Raw genomic sequence first — 15,219 nt, forward strand, 5'->3', positions numbered from 1 at the left:
CTCTCTCATGGATTCCATAACCCAGGAGCTGAGAACATGGTATCTCAAACTGAACCACCTCCAACCGCTCACAGTCTTTGATTTCTTGCCCTTGGCATTCACATTGTCTGACCTTTGGAGCTTTGCAAACCCACCACACCTGCCCCCAACCTTGCCCGCAATCTCTCTCTTACATAGAGGGTCCCACGCTTTGGGACCCCCAGTCTTTCTTTTATCGCCAGACTCTGGTTTTACTCCGACAATCTACCAGGAAGGTTTCTTGTCGTTTATTTTTTATTAAAACTCTATTGGTGGTTGGTAACTCTTGGTTAGAAGCATATGGCTTTGTAGGACTTGCCTCTGTTATCGTGGCCTGAGTGAGCCATGTCCCATCTTTCAGCTGAGATGTGGAGGCTATGAGATGACACCTTGGCCTCCTTGCCACGAGCTGTTAACCCCTAGTCTCCTGGTGCTTCATTCTGGAAGTATACCAGGAGCCCATGCCCTGTATTAGCCAACAAGCAGGATTTAGGGCTGGATGTCTGCATCTGGCTTCATCCACATGAAAGTTACTTTCAACCTTGGATTTCTTTTTTTAATCCTATAGCTCCTCCCGTCGTTCCCAATTTCCTTCTCTCCCCTTGATGAGAATAGGCAAATTTCTGCAGGATAACCTCACTCTTTTTCATTCTCCTACTTTCAGTCCAACAACTGACGAGAGTCAGGTGACAAGAGAACCAGGATACACATCTGCTAGGGAATGCCTAAGACCAGACAGCACTGTGGATTCCTCTGAGGGGGGTTATGATTGTTTGGATCTTGAAGTGCTGGGCTGAGAATGATTATGAAGTGCTGAGTTTGGGATCATCAAAAAAAGAGTGCTGTGATTGATTCGTAATGCCTGCCCTGAGCACAGCAGAGAAAAATAGAGGTAGGAGTACAAAATATTCACGAGGGAGGAGGGGGTACAAAGTGTCCCTCCCCCACAGAAGCACACTGCCTGGTCTTAGAGACAGACCTGCATGGTGACAGTTACAACAGGGCATGAGTATTAATACAAGTTGCTATGGGAGAATACAGGGAATAAAACGTCAATCAGATGGCAGAAGCAGTTTCTCTAAGGAAGTGAGACTTGAAATATAAGCAGGGGTCATCGGGCAAACAAGGGGAAGACCAGATGAGAAACAGGAGTGACCTTTCAGGATTGTGTGAGAGTGGAGTGGGTGGTTGGGATCCTGCCAGGAGACTGTGGAGGAGACCGCATCAATAGCTCAGCTCAGAGCAGAAAGAACAGCACCATTTCCTCATTTTTGTCATCGTGATGACCCTGTCCTCTCCCCCCTGTGGTTAGCGTAAGGATCCTAACACAACAAGGGCTTGTGAGCTCTTTGTTCAGAAGACACCAGGAAGGAGGAAGAGGAGGGAACGTACCTGTCATTTCAAAGCCAGCTGGAGAGGTGTCCAGGTGGAGCAGGAAGGCGGTGGGGTCCTGGATGTGCGGGAAGAACACAGTGGGGCCGCGGGCCACCTGCCACCACCGTGTGCATCCTTCATCACCAGGACCCCACCCTGTCCCAAGGCCCTTTGTGTCCCATGGCCTTTCATCAGACCCTGTTCAGAGTGGTCTTCCTCTTGTGTAGAGAAGAGGGTACTGGAGAGACCCACCCCTCTCAGAGGGCCAACCATTCTTTCCCCTGCCCACTGGTTAGAAGCATCTATGTCAACAGCATGTCTGGGTAGAAGAGCAGAGCTACAGAACTCCATTTCCTAATGAAACCTGACATTAAAAACAGTAGGGAGAAGGAAAAGCTCATTAACGATCCAAGACTCTAGGGCTTCCCTCGTGGCACAGTGGTTGAGAGTCCGCCTGCCGATGCAGGGGCCACGGGTTCGTGCCCCGGTCCGGGAAGATCCCACATGCCGCGGAGCGGCTGGGCCCGTGAGCCATGGCTGCTGAGCCTGCGTGTCCAGAGCCTGTGCTCCGCAACGGGAGAGGCCACAACGGTGAGAGGCCCGCGTACCGCAAAAAAAAGAAAAAAAAAAGATCCAAGACTCTGCCCTCAGACCCCATTTCTCAAGGACCTTCCCTGGGTGATTACGGCCCTGATGACCACAAGCTCTTGAAATCTCCAAACACAGAACCAAGCACTGGGCCTCAACGCGGGAGGCCTGGACTTCACTGGGGAGAATCCTCTATAGGGGTCCCTCACGGCTTTTTTAAAGAGGCAGAACACTTTCCTAAGCTGAAAGTCGTGGGGAAGCTCCAAATATTAACATTAACAAGTCACTGGGACCGCTCTGAGTGTGGCAGGGGAGTCCCTGCCAGCTCAGCCAGTGCCACCAGCCCCTGTCCTCCTAGAGGGCAGCCTGTGGCAGAGCTGGGGGTTCCCTGATGGAGGCCAGCCCCTCCCTTTACAGACCAGGAGCTGGAGGCCCAGAGAGGCTCCTGGGGCTGCCAGAGGCTCTGCCCTGATACTGAGCCAGGTCCCAAGTGGATGCCATAGAGCAGGCACCGGCCCTCAGCTTGGGATATCTAAGCCCCTTTCCCCAGAGGTCGGCTCTACACCCTGCCAGCCACCTGGGTCCTCCCACCCTGTGAGGTCTCTGATCTCTGAGCCTGGGAGCCCCGTGATGTGGGACAGACGTAGGTGGGAAGAATCGGGGGGCTGTGGCCTCTCGGACATCACCGTATGCTTCCAGGTACTGGGTCCCAGGAGTCTGTGTGACCATGGCTCCCCTTTGGGTGTCAGCTTGACCCCTAAAATCTAATTTTACTGTCGCTGAGTAGCCTGACATAATTGTTAGCCATTGTTACCATTGTGACAACCCTCTGGGCACTGTGTATGTGATACCTACAATGTTGTGACATCACTCAGCTTTGCCCTCGGAGAGCCTGTCTTCCCAACCGGGTTACCAGGGACCCGCACCCCACCCCAGCCCCCAGCCTGAGGACCAAGCTGAGTCTCATCCTTTCCTGCTTCTCCTCTGTAATTGGGAGCTTCAAGCCGACCAGGTGTTCAGTCGGCACTGGCTGTTGAAAGTGGTTGTCAAAAGCAGCACCACCCCCTGCCCATGCCTTCCAGGGTAACCTACAGCCTCAAGCAGGGGACACTCCAGGGAGAGGAAGTGACACGCAGAGCCAGGCCAGTGTCCAGGGCGGCAGAAACTGGCTCTCGTGAGAAGGATGGAGAGTAGAGGCCTGACACAGCTCTCTGCTCACCAGGGGGCAGCCCAACTGCAGAATCTTCCAGCAACAAACACAGCCCTCTAATGACCCTAGAAAATAGAAGGCTCACCATATTCTTCTCATCTTTCTCAGTGCAACGCGGAAAGCCCTCACCGTGGTTTACGAGGGCCCGCTCAACCAGCCCCCGTGACCTCTCTCCCTGCAGCCCACTCTGGCAATCATCCAGCCCCAGGACCTTTGCACTTGCTGTTGTCTCTGCCTGGAAGACGTTTCCCCCAGAAATCTGTGAGTTCACCCCTCCCTTCCTTCAGGACTTTTCTGACATATCATCTCCTCCGGGCAGACTTTCCTGACCCTCCCTCCCCAGCACTCCCTACCCACTCCACAGCCCTTCTCACAGTCTGGCTTCCTTATAGTTTACTTCTTTATTCTTTTGCCTGTCTGCCCACTAAAACCTAAGCTTCACGAGGCAGGAATTTGTGTCGGTTTTGTTTACTGCTGTATCCCCAGAATCTAGAACAGTACTTAGCACATAGTAGGTACTCAGGAAATATGTGCAGAATGAGTGGACTGAATGAGTGTGGGCAGCTCGGAAGAGGAGGACCAGGGCTCTTTACCCAGATGGTTTGAGTGCGTCCTACCTTAACTGGGTGTCAACCACGTGCTGAGGATTATGTTATCCATACATTTGTTCAGTCAACAAATAAGTGCTGAGCACCTACGATGTTCTAGGAACTGCTCTAGGTAATAGGGCTGAAGTTTAAAGCCAGATAGACATGACCCCTGCCCTCCTGGGCTTTATAAACTAGGGCAACACAGACAATAGGCAAGAGATAGATATGTAGGGAGAAACATTTCAGATTGGGATAAGAGTTTTGAAGGAAATGAACAAGGTGATAGAATAGCAAGTATCTGTGGTAGGGAGGGCTATTTGGATAGGGTGGTCAAAATCTCACACTAGCTCAATAACTCCTTCAGAGATTCCTCATCTCAGGCTCAGAGAAGTTAAGTAACTGATGAAAGTCACACAGCTAGAAAGTGGCAGAGCCAGAGCTTGAACTGAAGTCTAACTCCAAAGCCTGGTATTTTTCCACTAGACCCCAAAGCCTTCCCCTTCCCCCAAGAAGACTGTGTTTCCATTCAAATGGCAGGCCTTGTGTCTAAGTGCCCCTCACCGAAGGATGCCTTGCTATTCAGAAACATTCAAAGGAATGGGTAGAGAAGGAAAACTGGCTCTGAGGTCATCAGAACAAGCACAGAATTTTTTGACGTATGCCCCACAAAGGATGCTAAGTGGCTTCTCCCTGAAAGAGTAAAGGGAGAATATCTTTAAAGGCAACACTAGATCTAGACCAACATGGTTGGAAGTGGTATAGGCAAAATTGCAGTGCCCAAGAGGCTCACAGCAAAGTGGGAAAATAAAACATCAGAGATGTGACCATCCCCCTGGAGTTATTCACTCCTTAACACTTTCCCTTAAGGTACATGAGGTTGGTGGAGCCCAGCGCACTTCCCCAGGGAAGCCTCAAGAGTGAAGGTCTAACAGCAAAGTGAAGGAAGCGCTGGGCGGTGGGGGAGAGTGGGGATGGCTGCTTCAGGCGGGGCTGTTGACGGGGTGGCAGCATCATGGAGTGTTAGCCTTTTCAAGTTCAATTCGCCCCAGTGTGATCAGATTCTAGGAAATCCAGTTACATTCATTACACTCGCCAGACACTAACTGGTGAGCCAGGAGACTCGTTCATTTGCAATCGGAGTATACTTTGACTAAAGAATTATTCTGCTTGAGAGATCAAATTATATGCCAGTAGTTTGCTTGGGGAACAAAGAATGAGAACAAGGAAACTGGACAGTGTCCAAAAGAAACTCTTATCAAGATAATGGAGCCTGTCATTACCCCATTTGGGAAGTCTCAGCATAAAGAACCGTTTGGGGTTCCTCTAGATGCTTGTCATCCTGTCTGCCCCTCCAAACCCCCGACATGGGGCCCCTGGTAAGTGACACAGGAGACTCAGATAGACCACCTCCAGCGAGAGCATGGGTGAACTTGGGCCACAGCCAAGTTGGTTCGTTCCATGATTTTCCATGTTCGATTCAGTGGCTTCAGAAGGGTGGCATTTGACAGTCTTTTTGTTAAACTAAGGGACTAGAGCTCAGCTACTTTAGGTGAAGTCTTGTGGCCCAGAGGGGCTGATGATGGGTCTACTGAAGGGTTTCCTGAGCTGCAGGTGGATCCCTCATCCCCAGGTCCTTCAACACCTTTACACATGACTGGGCAACAACATAGAGGGAGGGATGAAACAGAAACAGAAGTTACCACCCGCACGCATGACAATCTAGAAAGACGGAACCACCAGCCAAGCCAACCGTGCTTAAATGTACCCAAATCACACCTGTCTTTGAGTCTAAAAATCAACTGTGCCAGTCCTGGATGGTGGGGGTGGGTGGTGGGTTTTTACACGTGTAAAAACCGTTATAACGTTAGAATCGACCGGAAACATAACAGGAGTGCAGTGGGAAAAGGCGCCACCAAAAGTGAATGGATCTGAGGGCATCTTAATCGCTGCCCAGGCGTGGGGTGGGCCTGAATGAGGAAGAACCCACTTCCCTCTGGATGAACCAGACCATACCTCAGGTACTAGCTCAGGTTCATCGGCCAGCTGGTGCAGTAAAACCACTGGTGCTCACCCAGCACCGGCATCATCTGGGCACCTGCTAGAACTGCAAGGTCTCAGGCTGCAGAGTGGGTCCCAGCAATCTGCGGCAGCGCCGAGGCTCACTCTGCACTACACAAACCTGCGGGGAGCGCTGCCTACGCGGCGGGCTCACGTGCCCAGCCAGGGACATCCAGGGGAGTAGAGCAGGGCCCTGACCTGCAGGGACAAAGCAGGGCCAGTGGTGGTGGGGAAGGAGATTTTAGAGGTGATGGCAGCTGAAGTCAGGAATGTAAGCTGGAGGCCGACTGGATGGCAAGGGCGTAGGGACAAAGGGGATGAGGGAGCCCAGGAAAACCAGTTCTGCTTCAAGTCTCTGGGCCTCCAGGTGAAAGAGGCACCACATGGGACAGGGAGCCCAGGAGGAAGGGTGGGCACTGGGGACAATGAACGCTTTGTCTCTTCTCTTCCCTCCTGACGGACTCCATCTGCTCCCGTGGCTTCATGGGACACGCACTCACCCCAGTCCTTTCTCCCCAGTCCCTGCGTCCCCCTCCCTCTTCGAACCTCCCACTGGTCACCTCCACCTGCACAAAAGCTTAACCTGCACCTTCCCTCGATGCAGCCCTGGAGGGGGTGGGAGAGGGGCCCCGAGACAAGATACTACACTGAGGGACAAGCAGCAGGGGTGGCCGAGACTGAGCCACAGATGACAGCAGCCCAGACCCCTGGACTGCGGTGTCCTCTCCAGCCAGGGTGGGGCGGGGAAAATGTTGGGAGGTTCCAAGGGTGGGGGTCTGGAAGGCGTGATGAAAAGGAGGGGTAAGGCTGGGGGTGAAGCAGATGAACCTGGGGGTCACCTGTGAAATGAGGTCTGGACTTGTCATCATCCGTGCAGAGGCACTAAGGACAGGGAGGGGGGAGGCTCGTGCCCGGGAGTGGTGTCTGGCAGCAGCCCATCAGGCTGAGGTTCTTCAAGTTGCTAAGGTCTGGTGCGGCCATGGGATAAAGGAAGGTCACTGGGCAGAAGGGGTCCAAGAACAGAGGCGCTGCTGGACTCTGCACTTCAACGTGACCCCGACCTGCTGTTCCCAGACATTTGCTTTCACAGCCCTATCAATTTTCAGATAAATGTTATTTGGGGTCATTTTTGTCCCCACAAGCCTGCCATGTTTTATTTGGTAAATGGAGACGTTTTTAAGGCCCAGTTTTCATCACCATTGTTTCATAAACTTATAGATGTTTCAACAAAAAGAATCGGGGATGACAGAAGATCAGATTCAAGAACCATCCTCCCTGAGAAGAGACGTGTTTTCTCATTTTGCCACAGCTCAGTCCCTCTTCATCCTAGTGGCGCTGTCCGCACGTCAGCATCTGGGGGCCGGCGGTGAGGGCCAGCGGCAGATGCCAGGGCAGCATCCCTGCCTGAGAGGGACCGGGGCCGTCCAGTCTCCCTGGGACAGCCCCGCTTCTTACTTCTTATCCCAGAGCCATGATTGCTGGAGCATCCGTCCATTTACACCAGTGTCCTGGTTGGGATGAGTTGACATGGCCCCCGCACCCTCCCACATCTGGCCCCCTCCAGCCCGGCTGGCCTTCCTTCCTGTCCTCAGCCACACCACGTGCCCTTCCCCCTCAGGATCTGGAACTCTCTGCTCACATCCTTCCCTCTCCTTCAACAGGGAATATGGGCCTTTCAAGCCAGTGAAACAACACCAAAGCAGAAGAGGAAAGCCATGTGGACATCACAGGAGGGGGTGACACTGGTGATACATGATCCAGATTCAAACCCAGACTGACCAGCCCCAATACTGTGGATCTTCACACTTCTCTGGGCCCCAGAATTGGAGGGGAAATATGAGGGGAGCCCAGCTCTTAGCAGGAGCCCAGCAGGACCACCATCGGACCTTTGGGCAGGGCATCAGACCCAAGCCACCACTCTCAGTCTTGGAGATGAGGCCTGTGTCCAGCCTTTCATTCTGATTCTGAGGATAGAGGGCAGTGGTTCCAAACAGCAATCAGGGTGGGCAAAGAAGAGCATCCCGAAGGACCCTTATCACCCAAAAGGAAAGCTTTCTATTAACAAAAGGAGGATCGTCCGTTGCCCACGTTGGCTGAAGAGCCCACTGTAGCCCCAAAGTGAGCTCAGGTGGCAGGTGTGGCCCCAGGGGCCGGGAAGCTGTGGCCATGGCCGCTCGGCTCCAGAGAGCTGGTTCACACTGAGTTGGAGGCAGCGGTTCAAATCCGCTTCTTTGTGCATCAACAAGACTCAAGTTTGTCTTTGTTGTGGCCTTGACAGGTGGTGTTGAAAACCACAACACCTACTATAAAACTCCAAGGAAATTGGAACGAGAAAAGAGTCTTAAATGGGTATAGGGCAATGACAAGCACATAACACTCAGCCAAACCAAAGAAAACAAAAGTACCTTAAAAACAGCACGGCCATAATGGAGTTCTTATGCGCGGCCAACGAAGAAGGCGACGTGATTGATGGCCTCCACAAAGCTCTCACTGGGTCTCAGCTAGTTCCTTGAGTGAGAAATGTTTTCTCCATATTTCCTTCTTCCTTGTTACAACACAAGACTCAGAGAGCCAGTGCACATGTGTGTGTGTATGTGTGCGTGCTGCATACACGCATGGGCCGTACCCCCCAGGAGATGCCTGACCAACCACCTGGGTGGATTTAATGGCATGAACACATTTTTGCCGTAGCCTTTGATTGGGCTGAGAATTGACCACCAGGGAGTCCAGTCCACGAGGGAGTTGACCTCAGGCCAAGAGAGCCAGCCTGGCTTTACCCAAGGCTGGGGGAGAGCTGCGTGGCCTGCCCCACCTCTGGGGTCACTTCCGAGCCATTGGCGGCCTGGGCGCTGAAGAGGGGCTCTGGACTGGTAGACGAGCCGGTGCCTAACCCTTTCCTCTTGCCGAAAGTGCCAGGGCATAGGGAGGGCGTTAACCCTTTCTCATTCAGCCAAAAGACTTATTCAGAATTCTCTCTCCTCCTCTGGGGTTGCCTCACACATTCTCAGAAAACCAGATTAAGCCCTCTTGCCTCTCTCCACGAAGCCTTTTCTCTCCACACTCATGGAGTCAGTGGCCCCACTCACTCCCTGTCTTCCTCTGGCTCACATGCAACATTGGACGGGGCCTAATTATTCTGCGTATCACAAGCTGGGTCCTCCTTGTGAAATCAGGAACCACAGCTTCCACTCCCCCAGCACTGCATACCCAGCAAGATCTCAAACAGTACTTGAGGACAAGTTGCAAAAGCTGTCATGCTCTCAGCACACCACAAAGGCTCACATATGCTCTTCAGGTGAGACTCAGCCCACTTCACAGATGAGGAAAACTGAGGCTCGCAGAGGTGAAGTACCTACTCCCATGATCAAGTTTAATAAGTGAGCAGAGTGGGGAGAGCTCAGGACACAAACTCACGACTGCCTGACTCAGATCCTACAAGCTCCCTGATGATACTCTCCTTGGCTGAGATTCCCTGAAGGGATGTGATATTTCTCCCATAGTTTGTGTGCACCTGCCTTGCTCCAAAACAGTTTGATGCGATTTTCAAAACCACATATGGTGTAATAGCAAGGAGAGAAATGTTTAACAAGACCATGAAAAGTAATGGTAGGTTAGAAAACAAAGGGGAAATTTTCAACACAAAATTGAGAAATACCGTAAGGTCCTCCACCGAAGGACCTTAGTTGCTAGACAGCCATTGGAATTGTGGCTCTAAAATTCCTAGCAGGCAAAGCAAAGAAGGAAACAAGATCAGTATAAAATTTAACTCATCTGTTGTTCTTAGAGGCATTAGTTTTCTTCTTCCCAAGCCCTGAAAAAATGTCTCCCAAATGGCCTCACGGACAGATTACCTGGGTGAAACACGGCAGCTTTCAAATCATATTCCCACATCCCTGGGGTGCCATGGGTGTGATGAAGAGAAGGGCGAGGAAGCTAGCTGTGCTCCTGTACTCACCTCCTCCCCACCAACCTCAGCTCCAGCAGAGCAGAGATTACACTTAGAATGCTACGGTGGCCTGTGAAGCCTAGAGATAAGGCAGCTCCTGCATGTCAATTCACTGCCATCAGGAATTTTGACTTTGACTTTATTAAAATCTTCCATCTTATCCTATCTTCTAGCACCCAAAACTCCCAGGAGGCTTTCATTTCTCTATGCAAACAGACATACAAGGATCTCAGTCCCGTGCAAGAAGCCCGCATCTGGACCCCCTGTCCCTTTCTCCTCTCTTCCTCTCTTCACTGCTAGGAGCCCTCAGTGCCTTTCCTGAGCTGACAAAGCCCCTTGGAGGTGGTTTTTCTCTTTACCTTATTATTCTCTCAAGAATTCTCCAGTAGAGCTTTTGTCTCTTCTCTCCTCGAAAAGAAGGAGAAGGGAAAAACACTCCACACTCAGCAGAGAGATAAGGGCTGTGTCCCCCTCTTAAAATACACAGAACGCCCTTGATTATAATATGGCGTGGATCATATAGAAGTCTTGTCCTGAGTTACTATGTTGGAAGAGGAAGAAGGAAGAAACAGCACAGTAAAAGTGTCTCAACCGAGACAATTCCCAATTTCAGGACTGTTAAAAACTGAACCCACAACGTGTATGTGTGAATCAACAAAATAGTTGGATTAGAAAAGATTTTTTTCTGATAGTTCCTTGCAGTACAAAAGAGAGAGCTTAGATGTCATCTACTCAAAGCCCCTAAAGGTTATGTATCTTCCCTAAGTTTCCCGACCCCTCCCTGGTCAAAGGTCTTTTCCGTTCCACCTGCTGACTTTACAGATTTCTAATAAAACTAAGAACCTACAACTCCTTGATAACCACTGCCTCTCCAGTAGCAAACTACAATGATAGCTTCGAGATAAGTGGAGATAAGAGAGCCAGAGTTTTTGAAGCTGGCTTCCTGGTTGAACCAGAAATACCTTGCCTCCCTTGTCCTGTGGCCCAAGGTGAGGAGGACCCACCCTGGGGATGGAGCAACTTTCTCCAGGTCCTCCTGGAAGCTGTCTTCATAGAACCGTAGAAACTTACACAGGGCAGGGGCTCATTAAGTTTCCCTTTTGTTTTTCAATAGGGCGACCTGCAGTGGGAAGCTGGTGCGGTTGCTCCAGACTGATTCCAAAACCAGAGGCCACTGAGCTCTTCTGGTGAGGGGTTGGGGTGGAATGGGGGGAGTGGAACCATCAGGGGTATCAGGGGTATCGGTTTAAAATACAGAAGCCTGGGTCCCATGCCCTCGAGATTCTGATACACTAAGTTTGGGGTTGGACCTGGAGATCTTTCTTAAATTTCCCAGATGATTTTGATATACACCAACGTGTGGGAACTGAGAGAGGCCAGCTCTGAGCAGGACCTCCTGGCTGCAAACACGGAAGGAAATTCACACCGGGGCAGTGGCAGATTCATTTGAGAACAGCAGAAAGGAGGTTTGGGCTTCAAGGAGGTGATTTCAAAGAGCTTACGGAGGACTCTGCATTTAATTCACTGGCAGGGTTTTGAGGAGGAGAGTGGTGGGATGCGTCTTTGATAAAGACAGACAATAGAACAAGAAATGACAGTGTGTCTGTATCGGGATGCATGGAGGCACACGCACCTTTATCGAGCACAGCCATACTCGTCATATCGTGCAGGAGTCTGGAAAGCTACCAGGAAGAATAAAATAACCCCTGCCTGAAGAAACAAACAATCCAGCTGGACAGAAAAATCACTGGCTCATCAGAAAACAACAGATGGAAACTTTTTGGCCCCTCTAAGACCTTAGAGACCATAGAAGATTTTGACTTTAAGAAAAAAGCTTAGATGAACTCTAATTCCTTTAAAAGTTTGAATCTGGGGAACAGGTAAGAGTCAGATCTCTGATAGGGAAAGATTTGTGAGATGGTACCTAGCAGTGCCTAGGCATGTGTAAGTTCAAATCTTCATCGATATTATGTATTCACTTTTTTTTATAGATAGAAAATCACTGGGTGTTTTGAATGATTATTTGCATAAATATTTTTTATTTCAAAGGTAAAAATGAAATCACCAGCAGTACACAGGCCATCTGTGCTGTGTCTGGTGGGTGAATGCACCAGGTGGCCTGTGAAGCCAGCTTCCATGGATTCGAGGGATGCAAGGAGACTTAGAGCAGTTTAGGGCTTCAGCTGGACCTTGTGGTTGCTGTCAAAATCCTTGACATTTCTGGGAGATGTGTCCCCAGATCTTGTAAGTGTCTGATCACAAACCGCTTTAGAAAATTCTAATGTATTGACAGAACAGCAGCCAGAGGGAGTTGAAATAAGCTGTAATTTGAGTTATGAGTTACCATTTGTGCTTAGATTTAAAACAGTCTCATTGACAAATTGCTGCAACAAGCTATCAAAATTTAATTTCCAGGGCTTCCCTGGTGGCGCAGTGGTTGAGAGTCCGCCTGCCGATGCAGGGGACGCGGGTTCGTGCCCTGGTCCGGGAAGATCCCACATGCCGTGGAGCGGCCCCGTGAGCCATGGCCGCTGAGCCTGCGTGTCCGGAGCCTGTGCTCCGCAACGGGAGCGGCCACAACACTGAGAGGCCCGCAAAAAAAAAAAAAAAAAAAAAAAATTAATTTCCAGGTCATATACAATTTTGTAATGGAAGTGCAACTTTTTTTAAAAAAGGGAAAAATGTTTCATTTTATGAAGAAGGGCAAAATATATGAAAATAAACTCTTTCACTTTACATTTGTATAAATGCATCTTCCAAATAAATGTTTTTTAAGAAGAATACGTTTGTATCTTTATCACAAGCCACGGTGATAACTGCTTCACAATTTTCATATGGAATAAACACCACATTAATGTTTCTTAATCCAATCAAATCCTGCCACAAGCCTCCCATTCACCAATTTTTTTTTTTTTTTGGCTGTGCCGCACAGCTTGTTCCAGAACCTTGGTTCCCCGACCAGGGATTGAACCCGGGCCCCAGCAGTGGAAGCTTGAACTCTTAACCACTGGACCGCCAAGGAAGTACCCCATCCACCAATGCTGATGAGAAGGCCAACACCCATCATTCCTCAGGGATTCTCCTGCCTTCTAGGGTGGTACCGAGGTCCCAGGTTCTTCCTGGGTGGTCTCAAGTCCCCACCACCCCGCTCCACCTCTCATCCCCACCCTGTGGTTGACTGACACTAGGTTAATCCTGAACCTTCCCAGCCATCCATCACTATAACTTTGTAGAAGCAAGTCTTCCTTGAACTGCATCCTGTCCAGGCCAGCTGGCTTACTCAGTAGTGGGTGACCCTAGTGTCCAAGCCCCTGGGCTTAGTGCCCAGGCCCCCAGGCTGGCAGCCCCAAAGCTCTGGTTTGTGATTTAAAGCAACCACAGTGCTCTACAGCGCTTCTGAAGAACACCAGCCTAAGTTTTCTTTCTGGAACAGGGGGCGATACTAAATTTTTAAGGGACAGAAACAAAAAATAAATTGTGTTTCGATTCCACCATGGACTGCGTTTTTTCAGTGTATCAATTACACAAGCAAATTTCTAAAGGAGAAGTACGATTTTTAAAATAATAAAATGAATGGCTTCCTATCATAACACAGACTCCCACCTATTCCCCTAAAAGATTTATGAGTCTCAAAGTGGCCCCGGAAGGATTTTAAGTATATTTTCTTTACACAAAAGAAATGTCCTTGAAACTTCATGAGTAATGTTGTGAATGGAACTTTATTTGTATGGAAAGTAGGGAAACTGGTCATTTAAAGGAATCCGTCAGGACCCTACTTGTACATTGAAAAATCATTTGCTAGTGATTTGGGGGTAAATCAGGCTTCTGAAGCAACAGCTTGCTCAAAGGTCTAGTTTACTTTACTTTTCTAGGTTAGTTAAACTGTTCTTTCCATTTTGGCTGAGAAACGGAAATTCAAAAGGCAAATCAGTTGTCCTTATAACCGGAGAGTAGGAACGTCCAGTCTTAAACCCATAGGAAGCCATGGCTCCTTCACCTTGGCTTTTAGGACCCCTCGGCTTCCCTGTTTGGAAACCGCCCACCTGCAGTTCCAGGTCCCCTTAAGTCGCCCGGATCCCAGCACTAGCAAGGACCTCAGCGAATATTCACATCCAATTCTTCTCCTGCCCCTGTTTTAGAGACGAGAAAACAGAGTTCCGGGGAAGTCAAAGCACACATCCAAATTCAAAGGAGTGGGTCCAACCCCTCCTGCTTCCCACTGGTCACCCTGCCTCTGGGAAGTCCCCCCTCGGAAGGGGCTGCTGCAGGCTGGACAGAGCTGCTTGCCCTCCAGACCGTTCAGCTGGGGGACGTGTGTGACGGGAAGGACAGGCCGCACGAGGCCACTGTGGGGCAAAGGGAAGCATCTCACCCAGCTTCCGAGCTGTGCAGGGGCCACTCAGGTAAGTGTGTTCCAGGACTGAGCCTCCCGATCAGTGAGAAGCCCCTGCAGCCCCCACCATGCCCCGGAAGCCCCAGGACAAGGGGCAGGTCATCTGAGTGTCCTTTGTGAGGCAGTGACTATGGCAAAGGTTGCACAGGAGTTGGGGACAGCTTCCTGTGCCCACTGCCAGACTTCCCAGCTGCCCTCTGTCACCTCAGTCAGCGTCCACGGCCTATCCTTCCACATGGTGGGGCCTCAGTCTTCTCCGACCTCTTCCTAGTCTGTCTCCCTTTCGTTTTAGTTTTTGTTTTTTTTTTTTGCGGTACGCGGGCCTCTCACTGTTGTGGCCTCTCCCGTTGCAGAGCACAGGCTCCGGATGCGCAGGCTCAGTGGCCATGGCTCACGGGCCCAGCCGCTCCGCGGTATGTGGGATCTTCCCGGACCAGGGCACGAACCCGTGTCCCCTGCATCGGCGGGCGGACTCTCAACCACTGCGCCACCAGGGAAGCCCTGTCTCCCTTTCTTTTTGACCTGCTCTTCCGGAGCCAGACAGCGGGTTCCCTAGCCTCCCCTCTGCCTTTAGCTCTTTGAATCAACCCCAGATGGTGAAACTTTCTTGCTTTGAAAAAATTCAAAAAACAAGGCTCCACTACTCTCAGCCACCTTATTTTGTGGGAAATAAAACACAAGAGTCATGAGAATAAAAGTTGTTGAGCACTGTCTAAAATAAGGAAGTGTCCCTTTGTCCCAGTCCTGCTAGGGCAAGGTTCCCTCTGCCTTCCTCTGAGACCACAGAAACAGGAATGGGATGGAATGGCCCGGGTCAGCCTGGCTGAGAAGCACCCTTACCCTAAATAAGCACGTGTGCACAGGTACACAGGCACAAACACAGGCGAAGAAGAAAAAGAGATTCGGCTGGATAGTAAATGAAACCTGTCATTCAGAATTTTTTCAAAATTCATTTTGTGCATTATAGATGGCATCTTTTCTCAGGTCCACATGTTATATGAATTTCTCCTACCACCTAGAATATTCCATGGTTCCTTTCCTT

General features: G+C 50.3%; 1 protein-coding gene across 1 annotated transcript in view; it reads right to left on the reverse strand.

Moving 5' to 3' along the window:
* Positions 1-11,436, reverse strand: part of DMBT1 (deleted in malignant brain tumors 1) — a 77,565-nt gene extending 66,129 nt beyond the window's left edge. The window contains exon 1 of the mRNA XM_065894806.1: positions 11,418-11,436. Coding sequence (XP_065750878.1) covers positions 11,418-11,436 — 19 coding nt within the window. The remainder of the gene's footprint in view (positions 1-11,417) is intronic.
* Positions 11,437-15,219: the final 3,783 nt, after the last annotated feature.

This window comes from Phocoena phocoena, chromosome 16, assembly GCF_963924675.1.
Source record: "Phocoena phocoena chromosome 16, mPhoPho1.1, whole genome shotgun sequence".
NCBI classification, from domain to species: Eukaryota; Metazoa; Chordata; class Mammalia; order Artiodactyla; family Phocoenidae; genus Phocoena; species Phocoena phocoena.